At 54.6% G+C, this 16584-nt stretch overlaps 1 protein-coding gene across 1 annotated transcript in view; it reads left to right on the plus strand.

Annotated features, from left to right (window-relative positions):
- PHACTR3 (phosphatase and actin regulator 3) overlaps window positions 1–16211 on the plus strand; it is a 114594-nt gene extending 98383 nt beyond the window's left edge. Inside the window, exons 9-13 of the mRNA XM_040988236.1 lie at window positions 8571–8626; window positions 12166–12227; window positions 12971–13111; window positions 13556–13632; window positions 16038–16211. Coding sequence (XP_040844170.1) covers window positions 8571–8626; window positions 12166–12227; window positions 12971–13111; window positions 13556–13632; window positions 16038–16053 — 352 coding nt within the window. The 3' untranslated portion in view covers window positions 16054–16211. The remainder of the gene's footprint in view (window positions 1–8570; window positions 8627–12165; window positions 12228–12970; window positions 13112–13555; window positions 13633–16037) is intronic.
- Window positions 16212–16584: the final 373 nt, after the last annotated feature.

A 16584-nucleotide genomic window follows, 5' to 3' on the forward strand; every position in this document is an offset into this window, starting at 1 on the left:
GTAGTTGGTATGGCTGGCTCAGCGGAGTGGGGCTCTGTAGCCTCAGGGGCCTCCTGCTGGCGCTGCGTGCCCCTCCCAACGTGCACATCCCCCTCACCCACTGTGATGTCAGCGCTATTTTTAGCATCTTGCCTTTCCTGACTCCCACGCAGCCAACTTGGTTTTCATGGAAATAGCATTTTCTTTTTATAGCCTGTGTGCAGCCCTTTAATCAATGCACATGCAGCATAATTGAATTAGCTAATTACAGTAGGGAGTCCACAGGGTCCACTCAGGTGGGGGCTGCAGGAGCAGTGTCTGAGGTGCCCTGAGAGCAGGCCTTGTCCACCGCAGCCAGGCTGGCTCCGACCTTCCCGGCAGGGCAGCACTCCAGCCTGCCGTGGGCATCCTCGCCATCCTCTGCTCGGCCAAGCTCCCGAAGGGGAGCTGCTCTCACATTTACGCTGGCCTGTCTGTGCCTGAGCCTGGCAGCTGAGCCTTGAGTGTCACGGCCATGGTCACGGCACTGACACGCTGTGTTGCATCGCCAGGGCCACCGGCTCCCTTACCGTCCCTAAAGGAGCACCGTGCTGGCCCTTTCTGTCACTGTGACAGGAGACCTGACGCGGAGCAGTCAAGAGGGAAGTTTGTCCAGCTCATGACTGGTGTCTGGAAGGGCCCGACGGCACAGCTGTGTGTCTGGTGAGGTCCCGGCTGCATGCATGCGGGAGGAAGAGCAGTGAGTGCAAGTAACAGATTCAGGCTTGCTCGTAGCTACCTCCTCTCCAAGTGGGTTCACCCCAACCTGCAAAAGCTGGAATCCCCCAAGACGGCGCTGCCCCCTCTTGGGGCGGTGCTCTAGGGAGAGCCCACCAGGTCTCATGGGCTGATGGCGCCATGCTGCAGGATTGAGCCCCTATGAGAACCCTGACAGGGGCTGGCCGTGTCCACACTGAGCTCTTCTCTGCACTTTGCTGTAGGGCCAGCCCCTTCTGTGTGTGCCCATGTGATGCCTGCATGTCCACGCATTGCTGGGCTGGGGGCTGGTGAGTCGGGGGCAACAGTACATTTCCAACTGCTGACAGGTGCTAAAACGTTTTGGAGAATCCTGCCATGGGCAGCAGTGGACAGGCTCTGTCTCTACTGCCCCGACACTCACACACTGACCAGCGGGACTCACAGCCAGCCAGTGCCTCTACGGACGGCTGTTTAGCCCATGGTTCAGAGACCACACACTGCCATCACCATGGGGCTGAGGATTTAGTGGTGATGGCAAGGAGGTGGGGCAGCCACCACGAGGGACGTGAGGGACATGGTGTCTCCCCAGGGTGCTGACTGCCCCGCCCTCACTCAGCCTTGCCCAGCTGCCCTGGAGCTTCTTGCATGGGCATTCTGTCTTTGCTGCTCCCATGAGGGTTCTCTGTGGTCCCTGTACCTCCCGGGGGGCCAACAGGTCTGCTTCCAGGAGGGTCCTTAGGGCCTGGCCGTGCCCAGGGAAGGTGTCATGCTTGTCCATCTCTCTGTGGCAGAGGAGGGAAGGGATGTGATCAGGGTGGGACAGAATGGCCCTGGGAGGCATCCTGGGAGGCTGGTGGGTCGAGGGGTGACCAGGTGGCCTCTAGTGACCAGCCATGGGGGGCAAGTGTTCTTGCTGCCTCCCATGGACCCTCAGATCCTGGGACTGATGGGAGATGAGGTCCCCCATCCCCCAGGGCCAAAGTGTTGACCATCCCCTCATGCTGAGAGAGGAAGGACTCATGGATAGCAAGGACTTGACCTTGCCAGGCCTGAACCATGAGCCCCTGTGTCCTGTTGTGAGCGGCCCTGGGAGTGAGCTGCAGCCCTGGGGGAGGTAGGTAGCCTCCATAAAGCTGGGGCCGGGAAGCGGGGTGGCTTTGGACATAGCAGGTCTGGGTATGAGACATGGGGCACCACCCCGTATCCCTGAACCCAAGGGGCTTCCTAGAAGAGATGGAGCTGGCGGAGCGGGCCAGCCCAGGGCACAGCAGGGAGGCCCGCCATTCTCAGGGACTTTGGCAAACTTGGGTGGCTGTGCGATTTCAGTGGCTGTGGCCCCTCCTGGATTTCCAGGCACCCCTGGGAGCCAGGTGTGTCACATCCAAGGGGCGCTCCCTAAGTGGCCACCCCTCCCCCCCCAGCTTACCCCACACACGTGCACGCAAACTCTCCAGCCTTGACTCCAGCATCCATCAGACACTCCCAGGGACACGGTCCAGCTGAGCACACAGTAGGTGCTGGTGCTGGTGCTGGTGCTGTTTGACCGCAGACCGCGGTTCCTGGAATGCAAATGCCTTGCTAGAGTGCTTGGTTTTGTTTGGAAAGGTCCCTTGTTTGGGGAACTGGCTGTGCCTGAGGCTGCAGCTCTCAGGGTGGGGAGTGACCAGGGCCCTGTGTGCCTGTGTGCTCTGTTGGCAGCCGCCCTGCCAGTCCTCACAGCGCAGACCTGTGTCACAGTGTCCCTGCTGGACCCACGTCCCTTCCCCACCTTGACCAGCAGGCTTTGCTGTATGTGTCGGACCTGTGTCACTGTGTCCCTGCTGGACCCATGTCCCTTCCCCACCTTGTGGTCGAGGTGGTGAGGTTTGCTGGGCTAGAGAGGGAGCGTGCCCAGCAGGGTGCGTGGGTCACTGGGCACCATCCCTGAAGCTGGCAAGGAGGTTGGAGGGAGGCCAGGGGTGGCCATGGCTCACGGGTCATGCCGAGGTGCCTGGCTGGTGTCCTTGGGACAGTAGTGATGGGACTGCACTCCCCTGGGAGTGGGCGTAGGTTTCAGGAAGGTCATCCCACCGGTGCGGGTCCCGGCAGGAAGGTACAGCGAGCATTGAGGCTCTTCAGAGGCTGCTACAACCTCTGTGACGGACTGTGGGCTGGGGGTCCAGTGGGCTTGAGGGTTCCTGGGTGTTGGCAGTCACTGGGGGCAAGAGGGGCCTGCAGGTTGCTCGGAGAATCTGGGTGGATGGCAGGTATGGCCAGGGCCAGCCGCTGCGTTAGAGAAGCTGAGCATGTGCTAGGAGGTGGGGCCAGTGGCAAAAGGGCAGCTCAGGATGGTGGGCCAGCTGCCAGCACCTTCCTGGTGAGCCCTTGGCTGGCTCAGGGTGATGCCAAGAATGGGGACAAACCCCAGACATCAACAGCTCTGCCCCCTCAGCTTGCTGGGCCCTATCCTGATTGCCTGTCTCTCACCTGCCCAGATGGAACCTCCTTCCTCCTGACCCTGCTCTGCCAGGGCCCAACCACCTGGCCCGGGCATCCTGCTGAACTGCAGGTGAGCTTCTGAGGGCTCCCATCTCCAGGAGGGAGCCCCGGTGTTTGTCAGGGAACCCAAGACTGGCTGTGCACAGGATTTCCTGTACGTAGAAGTTGAAGTTGCTTTAGCTCCCACAGGGGACCTCAACCACACCCCCCACTCTGGGCTTCCTCTGCCTAGCCTGGGTAGTTCAGGGCTGGCTCAGGGCACAGCAAGAAGCACCCGGACTGCCTCTGACCCCCAGCAGACTCCACTCCCAGGGCTGCAGGAAAGTGGGCCACTTCCGCAGGTGGGTGGCTCGGAAGCACACAGGATCTGAGGGCCGGCGTCGGCGAGTGGCATCGCAGCCTGCTGCTTGCTTTTGTTCCCTGCTTTGTGTGGACCTTGGTTGGAGGGTTTTGTTTTCCAGCAGGCTGAGCTCATCTCATCATTGACATCACAGTCCTGAAGAAGAGAAGAGGCCAGGCAGCGTGCAGGCTCGTGCGTGCCTCATCTGGGGATTGTGTCCCCCGGTGCCCCTCTTCGGCTCTGTGACCTGGGGAGCTTAGCTTGGCTGGGCCTCCATCTTCTCAGCTCGAGGGTGGGTGTAAAGGCTGCTGGCTGGCGTGCCTGTGGGGATGAGGGTCCTGAGGATTCAGATTCTTGTCCAGGCTGGTTAGGGCAAGAGTGAGTTCCAGAATTGGGGTTCGCAGGCTGCAGGTTAACTTGAAATATGCCCCTGGGGACTTTGCACAGCCGCTCACCCCATGTGGACCCTACAGCAGCACAGACCAGTTGGGCACCCATGCAAAGAGCTGTCCCACGATGCCTCCTGGGCGGGCGTGCAGGCCCCGGGCTCTGGGAGCAGTGCCCGGGCCATGTCTTCCCTGACAAGCACCTCGTGCCAGCCCCTGGTGGCATTGTCCCGCAGCCCCCTTGTGGGGGCAGGAGGTGATGTCACCATTCCCAAAGCCCTGGATGCTGGCCTCGACCCTCTAACTCCTAGGCTGGGCACAGCCTATGCTGTCAGCACTGGAATCCTGATCTAGAAGGTTCCTCCACATCGACCCCTACAGCAAAGGGCAGCTTTGTGGGGCACACCCAGGATGCAGCTGATCTGTGGGGGAGCCCCGTCTTTGGCCAGTGTGTCTGACTGTGGGTACCTTGCAGTGCTGAAAACTGCTGAACAAAGTAGGGAGATCTGGGGATCAGTGTGGGCCGCCCCGTGCACTGCATGGTCTTTTTATTGCTTAAAATTTATAGCTGTGAGGGTCTGATGGGGGAGGGTGTGAGGGTTGGTAGGGGAGTGTGAGGGACTCATGCGGTGGGTCTGTGGGGGTGAGAGCATCTCCTAGGGGAGTCCATCCTGGGTGCCCAGACCTGCAGGGAGGTCCCATGGAACCCGTGGCTGCGTTGGTGGAGGCATGCCAGGGATGCAATATCAATTCCAATAGTAATAACAGTAAGAACAGCAATCCTGCCCGTTTGCGTGCCAGCCTCCTGTCTGTCGCTCCCAGCCCTGCTGTCGGGGGTGGGGACGGCATTCTCTGCAGGAATGGGAGGCCCTGGCTGTGGAGGGCGTCCATCCTGCCCCCCATCAGGGGGTTCCACACCCCGCACTAGTGGGGATGGGAAGGTGACCAGCTGCCCCAGACCTAAGGCCTGGGCTGGGTATGGTGCCATGGCTTCCAGCTCTCTTCCCACACGGGCACTGTCCCTGGGCACTTGGGTGCTCTGTGCTTTATCTGCTCCCCTACTATGTCCCTGCCAGTGTGTGTGCAGTGCGGGCCAGGCTGACAGGCACAGAGGCAGAGGGGCCAGGAGGGCCCTGGGGTCACCTGCTTGGCTGCTGGTAGGGCTGCCTGCAGTGGCTCCCAGCCTGGGGCCACACATGCTAGCTGAGCTCGTCCACTTGCAGGTCCCCTGCCACCCTGGCCTCTGTGCCTCCCACCCTGGCGGCAGCAGGGACAGCCAGAGACAGGCGATACTCTTCCAGGTCCCAAACATTTCTTGCTTTTCTTGGTGTCGCTCCCACACCCACGCGGCTCTGTAATCTGCACCACACTGGGGCTTTCTCTGTGGGGAGAGACAGAAATAAACCGCGGCTTCCCCAGCTCCGACAGCCCCGGTGTTGCTGGCAGCGCCGTTTGTGAATCAGGCGAGAGGAGCAGCTGCAGAGGACGGGCGGGGAACTGGGGGATCCCTAGGGCTTAGAGGACACACCCAGGCCTCCCTGGTGACTCCTCACGCACAGCCTTCCTGGGTTCCCCTGGGTTCCTCCGAGAGCCCTGGCAAGGCTGTCGCGGAGCTGATAAAGCCCTCGCTGCTGTGTGCCACAGAGGCAGATCCTACCTGGCACTTCATGCCCGTCTGTGAGGTCTCTGGGTTCTGGTCTCTTCTCTCCAGACCCTGTGGCCAGAGGCCAAGGCATTTGTTCAAGCCGATGGCCTCAGGTCCACACCATCCATGCTCATTCAGGCACAGGTAGCCGCTGAGTGGGCACGGATGCAGGTTCCCATCCAAGCTTCACCCCATCAAAGGACTGCCGTCTGGGGTCTGCAGCCCCCGAGCTCAGGGCCGCCTTTCCTGCTCTGAGATCCTGAGCCAGAGTGGGGACATGGGCTCCACCTGTTCCTGGCCTGGAAGGCTTTGCTGTTCTTATGTCTCTGATTCTTAGAGACTCTGGAGAGGCACTGTGCCTCGTGTGCCCAGCTCGGAGGGGCTGACAGTCGGGCACTCGGTGTGCCCAGCTCGGAGGGGGTGACCGTCGGGCACTTCAGCACAGCTTTTCCTCCTGGTTGTTACACACTAAATGCCGGTGCAGCCTGTTGCTGCTCTAAAGGTCTGTGTGCAGATGTTGGTTGACGTGAGTGACCACAGCGAAAGGAACAGGAGGGGCCTCTGCAGCACGGCGCCTGCCCTTAGCCACACTCTGGGCCATGCAGCATCTCATTGCGCACACCCCAGAAGGGATCAGCTGGGGCTGGGAACAGTCTGGGCCAGGTGCCCTGGTGCACTTCGGTCTGTCTTGGTGCTGCCAGGTGGTGAAGGGATGGGGGATCGACCCATGCAGCCACTGTCCAGACCCTGAGCTGCCACCTGGCAGGGTCTGTAGGGTGCGGACAGGGGAGTGGCAGGAGGACGTTCTTGGGGGTCGAGCACTGGCTCGTGGCAGAAGAGGCGATCCAGCCCCGGTGTATGTCACCTGCCGGATGTTCTTCCTGAACAGGTGCTAACAGGTACCAAAGGGCAGCATGGCAGCACGAAGCATGTGCTGCAGAAGCTGAGTGAGGACACACTGCTCCCCACAGACTGGCATCTCCTATGACAGTGTTCTGGGCAGACACGAGAAAGACTCCAGGTGCATGATGCCATTTGCTTCTCACAACCCTCCCTGGCACCTCCTCCCGTGGACTCAGCCTTGGGGCTTGAGCTGGTTTGTGAGCAGGCTGAGACAGAGGTGGACACAGGCAGAGACCCTGGCACAGAGTGCTCCCCTCTGCCTGTGGCAGGCTGTGTGCCCAGTAGCAGCCGAGCATCCCATCTTTTGAGGCCCTGAGTTTAGACCTGTCTCTGTCTGTGCCACTCCTATTACCAGCACTTCTTGGAACAACTTGGGCTTGCTAACTTCTTTCATTTCACGCCTTCTGTAAGATCCCCGCACACACGGCTCCTGTGTGTGGATTCTGCATATCTGTGTCAAAGCTGCCTTCTTCCAGGGAGTCTGCCCTGGTCACTCCTGCTCTCCCCGTATCACAGCCACTGTTAGTGAGGTCGCCTCTGGCCTGGCCCCTTCCCTGTCTGCACCTGCTAATTCCTGTCCTTGCCCACTGTGTTCGAGCTTTTGCTTGTTAAAAGTTCTCCTTTCTTCATTGCTTGTTTGCAGGTCCCTCCACCTGGTGTGGGGAATGTCAGACCCCCAAAATCATGTGATGTGGACCCATCATGGCTGTCATAGGTGTCATTCAATAATCAGTAAATCTTGGGGAGTTTGATTTTTTTTTTTAGCTGACAACGTTGGCTGGCGAATGATGTCAAAGTGTCCCCCACTCCTATCCCAGAAGCGGGGAAAGCTCCCAGCTTCAGCCCTGGGGTCCTGGGGACTGGGAGAGGTGCTGGCATGCTGTAGGTCCTCTGGAGTCGCTCACAGTGATGGAACGGATGGCATTGAAGCTGGGCTTCACCTGGTGGAGTGGGGGGGGGCGGAACACGGGGGAGCCCCTCACCCTGGAGTCCTTGCCAGGTCCACGTCTTCCGCAACTCCACATCATCAGGAGACAGCCATCCACAGAGCTAGAAGACAGACACCATCCCACCATCCCAAGCCAAGCAAGAAACGGGTGTCTGTGTGGGGAGGGGTGCGATGGGGTGCGGTGCCAAGCCACAGGACACCCTGAGCTTTGTGCTGGGGCCTGGATTAGGAGCAGCAGAGGCGGGGGCCACCTGCTTTGGCCCCTCCCTGGGGGCGCTGCCGACTCACAGTAGGGCAGGCCGCTGACTCGGACTCAAGAACCATTATTTCAGTTGAAAAAACAATCGCAAGCTTGGCATTAATGTTGACTAATTATACTTCTGGCGGCAGACTTGGTTTTTCGGCTGTTTTTGTTTATTTCTAAACTTCCTTTTTGAGATGCGTGCCCCAGCCCCCATCTCCATCTCCACCCCTCCCCGCCCCCAGTCAGAGCCCCTGGAGAAGGCACCCCCTCCGCAGGGCTGGCTCTGGGCTGCGGGAGGCTGGCCATGCGGGTGTGGCTGGCGCAGTCCCGGCAGCGTGAGCGGGTGAGCAGGCAGGAGATTCCCCGGCTGCGCGCTGGTGACTGGCGGAGGCCGGGACCCGCCCCGCGCTGGGCGGGCAGAGGCTCGGAGAGCGCGCCTGGAGCAGGAAGGAGCCGGCGCGGTCGTGCCAGTGCAGTGAGGCGGCGGCGAGGGGTTGGCAGCTCTCTGGGCATCTCTGCAATCAGAAGCCCGAAGCCTGGCAGCGCTGGCCCCACGTCGGAGCGAATGGGCAGGGGGAGGATTTCCAGGATGGGTCTCTGCACTGTTTAACTACCAGGGCGGCGGGAACCGCCCAGACCTAGGAAGCTTCGGACAACGGGCATGAAAAGCGAAGATGTGCACACCCCAAGTGGCAGCAAGGACTACCCTGGCATGGCTCTGTGACTGAGCAGCTTCCGCTCCCGACCAGGAGTCGGACTTGGTGGCCACCAAGGGGCACTTTTTTGCTCCCGTTCTTGGGAGCCAACCTTCAGGGAGCCAGACAGCCACCTGTCACCCTCACATACCCTGGGTGCAGTTTGCAGGCTGCCACTATGGTGCAAAATGTAATCCTAGTGTTTTTCCGCAGACGGCTGAGCCAAAGACCTGCTGTGGAGGAACTGGAGAGAAGAAATATCCTGAAACGTGAGTCGCTGGTGATTGCTGCCGTGGGTTTCCCTGGCGTGTGCAGAGGCTGGGGCGGGGCTCCGGGCTGCCAGCCCTGCCCTATGGGCTGGGGACACCCATCCTGGGTGAATTCTAAGCAGGATCAGGCTGGGGAAAGTGAGTTGGTAACGACCAGAAATGTTCTCTTTTAAAATGAAAAGCCATCTGGCAAACATGGAGATGATTAAATTTGGGGGGTTACTAATCCGTCTTTGCAGGTCCCAAGGCAGTGATGCGGCTTTTCCTCCTTGGATTGCAAGCAGGGTTTCAGCAGCTTGGGATGGAGGATTGTGGTAACTGTAGGTTCTGAGCCCCGCTGAGGACAGGAGAAGGGCAGCAGCTCCCAGGAGCCTGGGGACCATGGCAAACTGTCCTGTGGCTCAGAACTGAGGTCCTGGGACCCCCTGGCCTTGAGATGTCCCCAACAGGGATGCTGTTACACGCCAGACCGGGCACTGGGTCCAGACAGCACCTGCGTGGGGCAGAGAACCTACTCCCATCAGTGACTACTGACTCTCTGGGGCGACCCCTCGATCTTGTGGGGAGGGTCTTTAACGGGTGGGGATTTCAGAATTGAACAGTTTCTACTCAAAGTCTTTGAAGGTTTTTCTGTAGGCAGTGAACACTGCAGACTTTTTTTTTTCCAAAGCTGTTGTGGTAGCAAGACGGCCTGTTTTTTAGGAAGCTGACCCAGGAGTCTTGTCCTCTGGCTACTGGACTGCTTCTACCAACTGAACAATGCTGCTTGTCTGTACATGGTGGGAAAGACTGGCTCTACAGCTAACAACTCTTTCCGTTGTTTCAAAACTGAAGATCTGGTCATTTCTCCAGTTGATCTGAAGGAGCCAGCATCAGGATTTAAACAAAACCTTTTTGGAATATTTGAGTTTTTAAAAATTACACTCCTTTGTAAGGCTTCTGAGTTAGCGATACCCTCAAGAGCAGTCGTCCAGACCTGAGGCAGGCATGGCAAGTTTAGGGAGTGTTGCCATCTGAGCTGCCCATTGCTCACCACTGCCAGGGGGTCCTGTGGCTCCAGCGATGAAGCAGTCAGGCTGTCCTCACAGCCTGTCCTCCTCCAGCTAGGGGCATCCAGGCCCTCCCTCCAACATGTGCTTCCAACTGCGTTCTTGTTTGGAAACATACGTGAAGGCTTAAAACTTAAGCAGTGCTTGGTGACTGGAGCAGTGGAGCCCAAGTGGACCACTGGGACCACGCAGATGGGAGCTGGACTACGTGTGCACCAGCCCTAGCAGTCTTACCACAGCCCCTCTGCTGCCATCAGTGAGCTGAGGACCACACGCCGAGCTTTGTGCTGGGCATCTGCTTGGGCTTGCTTCCTTTCATTTTTGCTCTGTGGGCATGGGACTAGGGTAACCGTGTGTGGCCTGGCACAGAGCATCTTCACAGGCCACTGAGGGACACTGTACGAGGTCTGTTCTCCCATGAGGTGTCTGAGTAACAGTTCTGGATTTGATTCAGCCTGGCGGTATATTCATGGGGAGAGGAGCCGAGTCATGGAAGCCCCTTTACGAACCAGAGTCCTCTGTGAGGCCCAGTTGTGAGCAGGCATCATCCTTAGTGCCTGGCATCTGTATCCTCTAAATCGTGACAGCCACTTCGGGAGGTTGGCACTGTGCCTGTTTTGTGAAGGTTGGATGGCTTTTTCACACAGGGGTGATGGCAGGTGGGTGCAGGACCTCCATCACCCCTTTTCTGCATCATGCTCGGACAGCGGGAAGCTTCTGGATACCCACAGAGGACCTGCCCGGGGGCAGAGCTGTTTTCAGAACTATGGACATAAAGATCCCGACTAAAACAGCTCTTTGAAGAATTAGGGGTTTTCTGGATCTGCAAGCAGGAGACCCACAGACCTGTCACTCCCGGATGTCCTGAAGCCCCAGGCTCAGGCGTCGGGGAGGCGGCTCACGGAGCACAGGGCTGGGCAGCACTCCGTCAGCATTCCCACTGCTAAAGACCCTGGTGGTGTTCTCCATGAGTAAAGGAACAATAGATCTGCTTTAGTTTTACTTACTTTTTCAACATGTATATTGCAATTCAGATTTGTTCCTGGCCTAGTTTTAAGAAAGCTGAAGAATTCCGTGTCATGATTTAAATCCTGTATGGCTGGCTGCACATGCAATAGTTTGTCGGTGTGTCTCTAAGTGTTCACCTGACTGTGGCTTACAAATATGGCTTCACTTGGATAATCAAGTAAAACAGGCTGAGTTGTTGTAAAGCACTGTAAAAATTACTGAGGAATACATGCATATAGGTAGTCTCGTGAACACGTGAACGGCTGCAGTGTATCTTGTAAGTGAAAGCAGCTAATGTGAAATTATGCTAGCTGCAAGCAGCAGGACGCCCTTTCCAGACCTGGCAGGTTCTAGGAGAGTTGACGGCTGAGAGATCTTTCCTGGGAAGGGAGCCTTGCTCAGGTGAGGGACTGAGGCTTTATTTAGCAACAGAGAGCACCAGAAATAGGCCAGCCATTATCTTGTGTCGCAGAGCAAGCCATACATTTTACACTACATCTCAGCACTCTGATCTATTTTTAGCCTCCCAGTGTAGGTGTGAACACAGCTTGAATGTTAATAGTTACAACTCACAGAGGAAAGCCAATTTCGGGGAAGGACTGGGTTCCTTTAAAAGGCGCTGTCTAGGTGGGTGTTCCCGTCGGCCCATTACCGAATGCCCAGGTTCGACAACAGATCGTCCTGGGAATGTGGCTCGCATGCCGTGTCCCTGCTACCCGAGAGAGAGATGGCCTGGATTCCTGCTCCGGTCCAGCTCCGCTGTCGCCGGCATTTGGGGAGTGAGCCAGGGGATGGAAGGAGCTGCTGGGTGAAGACATTCCTGCTTTAGCACTGGGATCGGCTGGGTTCACGGCTATGCTTTCATTGAATACACGCCGAGAGAAGGCGTGTTCCAGGCAAGCACTGTGTTCCCACTCTTCGGTTGGCTGATTCCAGGAAATTCTCAACTATTAAACACCAACTCTGACGGCACTGCAAGTGGGCTTCAAAGGGTTTGTGCAAAATGGAATGAAGTTTGTCTTACTCCCCAGCAGGCTTGACATACATGCATTTTCATCAAAGACATCTTGCTTTTGATGAACCCTTGTAATTCTGGCCACCAAAATTCCATTTTGCATAGACTTTTAAAGTACGTTTGCATTTATATTAAGATGCAGGCCTACATCAATGCAGTCTACATCTATTTTTGCCTACCATCTGTGCTCCTGGGTGTAAACATAAAGATATCCTGGTAGAATGGAGAAAAAGCGGACACATCTACGTGAACAGCTGCTGGCTGCAGGACCCCCAGCAAAGTGTGGCTGTTTTAACACGCAGAGAGGCAGAGGAGGCCCAGGCCGGCGGCGCTGTACTCAGAGCGGCCTCCATCTTTTGAGCAGGACTGGGAAGGCAGAAAACAAACTGTGCTGGACCCCATCCCTGAAACGCGGAGATCTTAAGCACATTTCCCACGTCTCAACCAATCTTTCTTTTCTTTCTTAGAAAGGAATGATCAGACGGAACAGGAAGAAAGAAGAGAAATAAAGCAAAGATTGACGAGAAAGGTATCACAACTTATTTTCCGTAGGGGAAATATGCTGTTGCGGTGACTTCTCGGACGACACAGCGTGGAGTGTTTGTGAAGACAGTGACTCAGCTCTTCACAACGCTGGGTGTGAGCCCGGCATTCCACAATAGAGTAGCAAGTTGGAAGAGCAGAACGCGAAGTATTTCCATTAATCTCTAAGTGAAAGCCGGGTGCTGACTGGGAATTTTATTAAACCCTAAGAGACGCACACTTGGGTGTATGTCACTTCTTAGACCCTTGGCTTTTGGTCACTTTATCGTACAAGCCTTCTGACTGAATGAAACTATAGTCAAAGGTTTGTTAGCTCGGCTTCCAATAGTTCAAATGTATGATTGCCAGGAGGGGGAGCACTCTGAGAAAACGCTGACCATCTGGCGCTCTCCCACCAAGGTCAATGACAATGAAATTTTGTCCCACTAAATTTATCAGAATATCCTTTCTGAGTTTGACATATCCATAATAATAGTTAGGGTTAAAGGTTTTAGGGATTCAATTTAAAAATGCCTACCTGATAATTCCTCTGATGCAGTTCATCCACCATTCCCGAAGCCTGTGCACTGCACGGCCGGGGTGAGTCTCTGGGTGTTGTGTTTAAAGGCCATCTCATGCAAGCCTGGAAACCAGAGGCTGTGTGCTCTAGTTACACTTCAGTTTCAGGATGTTGGTTCATGTGATGCACTACTGTTTACAGTACTTCAGAAAGCTTATGTTGTCTTTTAGCTTAATCAGAGGCCCACCGTTGATGAGCTGAGAGACAGAAAGATCCTGATCCGATTCAGCGATTATGTGGAAGTAGCCAAAGCGCAGGACTACGACAGGAGGGCGGACAAGCCCTGGACCCGACTGTCGGCGGCGGACAAGGTACACGGCAGTCTGGAGGGGCCAGGGAGTTTGTGTCATACGCAGCAGGACCCAGCAGCTACAGCGCGCCCATGCTCTGACTACGTGTGCCTATCAAAAGGAGAGCGGAGACTCTCAGGCCAGTTCTTCGCTGGTGACATCGACCATGTCTAGTGACACTTTTGGGTGTCAAAACTGGGAGTGCTGCTGGTATCCAATGACTAGAGCCAGGGCTGATGGTTAACAACCTGCAAGGGACAGAGTCATCTGGCCAAACACCAAAACTGGGGAAACAAACTTTTTATATACTGGTTTGGTACGATGAACTATAAAACAAACTGTAAAAATAAAGACGGAGTAAATGTTGAAAAATTTATATAATGAAATTAGCGCAAGTATTAGGAATAAATCTGTACAACATGATACTAATTTCCTATTAACCTCTAAATGTTTTGTAAATTTCAGGCAGCAATTCGAAAAGAATTAAATGAATACAAAAGCAATGAGATGGAGGTACATGCATCAAGCAAGCACCTGACAAGGTTGGACTTCTGTAATTTCAGGCTTACTTTTAAAACACAGACACAATGCAAAGACCTATGCTGCCAGCTGAGCTAGGCTGGGTGCTGTGTCTAGAACAGGTGGAACTGCTACCCCCATGGTTGACAGGGTTTGCAGGGAGCAGCCCGTGCACGGGATCAGTGTTATACGAGTTGTTACCTTCTTTTGCTGGCTTGTATTTCAAAGTCAGATTTCCCAGTTGTTGGTCAACTAGCCAAATGCCACAGTCAGCTGAGGGCGGGCCAGGGGCTCTGTCCACTGAGCTGTCACAGGTGTCTCCCAACCCCCACGCTGCCAGGAAGCTGGAGCAAGCTGGGACTTGAACCTAGACAGTGACACGGGGTATGGCCAGCTCAGGGAGCATTACAACTGGCATGCCGAATGGGCACTAGTCAGCTCATGTCCGGGCTGCTCCACTTCCAACCCGGGAAAGCAGCTTAGGATGGCCCAAGTCCCTGAGACCCTGTTCCCATGTGGAAGACCCGAGAGTTCGTGGCTTCCAGCTTCAGATCAGCTCAGTTTCGGCTGTTGCAGCCATTTGGGGAGTGGGTTAGAGGATGCTAGGCCTCTGGGTCTCCTCCTCCAGAAATCAAAACTGCCTTTGCAATTACCTTTGTTTAGAAAGCCTCAAAGCAGTGGAGGTAATTCTGTATATATGTACTGCCCTTGGATGTCTCCAATATCCAGAACTCCTCTTTATGGACCACTCTACCTTCTCACTTCTGTGTGTAAGTTTGTACTTAGTCCTTAACAAGCTATGATTTCTCCAAGTGGAGTTCTCAGCATGTGTGTACCGCCCGTGTGCCAGACACCATAGTAGATGCTGGGCACTGACTGAGTAGAACCAGCTTTTTATTGAAAGGCAGATTTGTAGAGGGACAGACCTTCGTCCGCTGGCTCACTCCCCAACAGCACATGCAAGGCAATGATGGAGCACTAGGCTATTGTGCAGGGCCTGAGGATAAGCAGCTTTCATTCATTTTTTATTTTTGTTGGAAAGGCAGATATACAGAGAGGAGGAGACACAGATCTTTGATCTGATGATTCACTCCACAAGCAGCAGCAATGGCTGGAGCTGAGCCAATCCGAAACCAGGAGCCAGGAGCTTCTTCCAGGTCTCCCGTGTGGCTTCAGTGTCCCAGGGCTTTGGGCTGTCCTCAACTGCTTCCCCAGGCAGGGAGCTGGATGAGAAACAGGGCTGCCAGGATTAGAACTGGTGCCAATATGGGATCCAGGCACGTTCAAGGTGAGGACTTTAACTACTAGGCTACTGTGCCAGGCCTGATAACCATCTTTTAAGAGCTAATTCTCTCTCAGGAGATAGGGAATATACTGGCTAACTCTCCCGTGCTCAAGTTGAATACATTCTGTATCACCAAACTCAAGGAAGACACTGGGTCTTACTGATGGTGAAGTTGGGAGGAGGCTTCTCTTCTCTCCTCCAGCACTGTCCTGCTTTCCATGGCCAGGAGTGGTGACTTTTGAATTGAACGGGATGACGGAAGCCATGGCCTTTCACCCTCAGCAGACAGTGTCTCCCCTCTCACTGTCCAGCATTGCTCAAGTCCCAGAGAGGGAAATCCTGCCTTGGTACCGTGTTAAGTCAGTTGCCCATCTCTAGCAGCCATTTCTGTGTCAAAGAATGACACTATCAGTGCGCTGTGGTGACGAAACAAAGCTGGTACTACAGAATTCCGTCTTACTCCTGGCATGTAGGAAGACAGGGGGTTATAAGGACAGGAAGCAAATGTTTATGTCAGTAGTACAGGAAATAATCTCCCCGTAAAACAATTATTTGTACTGTTCGTTTTAAAGGAATGAAACATTTCCTACTTATTCTACATGGCAATGCCAATTTAGTCCATGCCCACATCGCTAAAAACAAGTTCTTAACAAGGTCATGGTTATTTTAAACAGTGAACCCCACACCTGAATATCAGAATTAGAAAATCCTCATTCTACACTTTAAAAATACGGTTCTCTGTATTAATTTTAATGTCCATATTCTCTTGAGTGCATTCAGTGTTAAGGGGGATAGATAGGGCAGGCTTCCTCCAGCTGCTTGCTCTGGGAGGTGCAGAGCTCAGGGACCTTCGAGTGGGCGGGCACATGCAGAGGCACCCCACCCAAGGGCTGGCTCCCGGGCAGTGAGCGTTTCACCTGCTTCAGGCCTGGTGATCTCAGCAGCCTGACAGGTTCCAGCATTACCAACTGGCAAAATGCATTCCTTATAACTTTAATTGCTGTCAACTAATTTGTGTTTTTAATTTATCAAAGAACTTGCTTTATATATTGGATTTCTGAGCAGTTTTAATAACAGTAAATGTGTGGAAATTTTTGGCAATTTAAACTTTAGAAAGTCTAACTTAAAATTTTTTTAAACTAGATTCCACAGGCCATAAAGATTTTCTTCTGAGAAGAATTTGTGTTTAATTTTTGATACCAACACTCATCAGGGAACTTTCCTGAAGTTTCAGCTCAAGACTCTCTGCTGTGTCTGTGAGAGGAGCTCAGTCACACACAGGTGCAGTCCTGGCCACATTAACCACGAGGAGGAACCAGACGACACAGGGAAGTACTGGGGTCAGCTACGACCAAACGACTCGACCAGGACACTGCTGCCTGCCTTCCAACCTTGTTTTACAGTGTATGGACGAGTGAGTGCATGTGAGGCTGCCCACTCCGGGCCCTCACAGGGGACATGTGAGGCTGCCCACTCCGGGCCCTCACAGGGGACATGTGAGGCTGTTGTTCAGTGTTATGTTGAAAAGACATTTTTATTCTGATCATGATTGATTCAAAAACTGTAAGTTCATGTTATACAAAATAATTTACTGTATACTTTTTTTATATGTCTAACAAAAATACAGCTGCAACATTTTGATTCCTGTTAATTTTGTTCTTTAATTAAATGACTACTTACTGCAGGAAAT

Source organism: Ochotona curzoniae, unplaced genomic scaffold (assembly GCF_017591425.1).
Source record: "Ochotona curzoniae isolate NIBS_2020 unplaced genomic scaffold, NIBS_Ocur_1.0 contig_48, whole genome shotgun sequence".
In the NCBI taxonomy this organism is placed as follows: Eukaryota; Metazoa; Chordata; class Mammalia; order Lagomorpha; family Ochotonidae; genus Ochotona; species Ochotona curzoniae.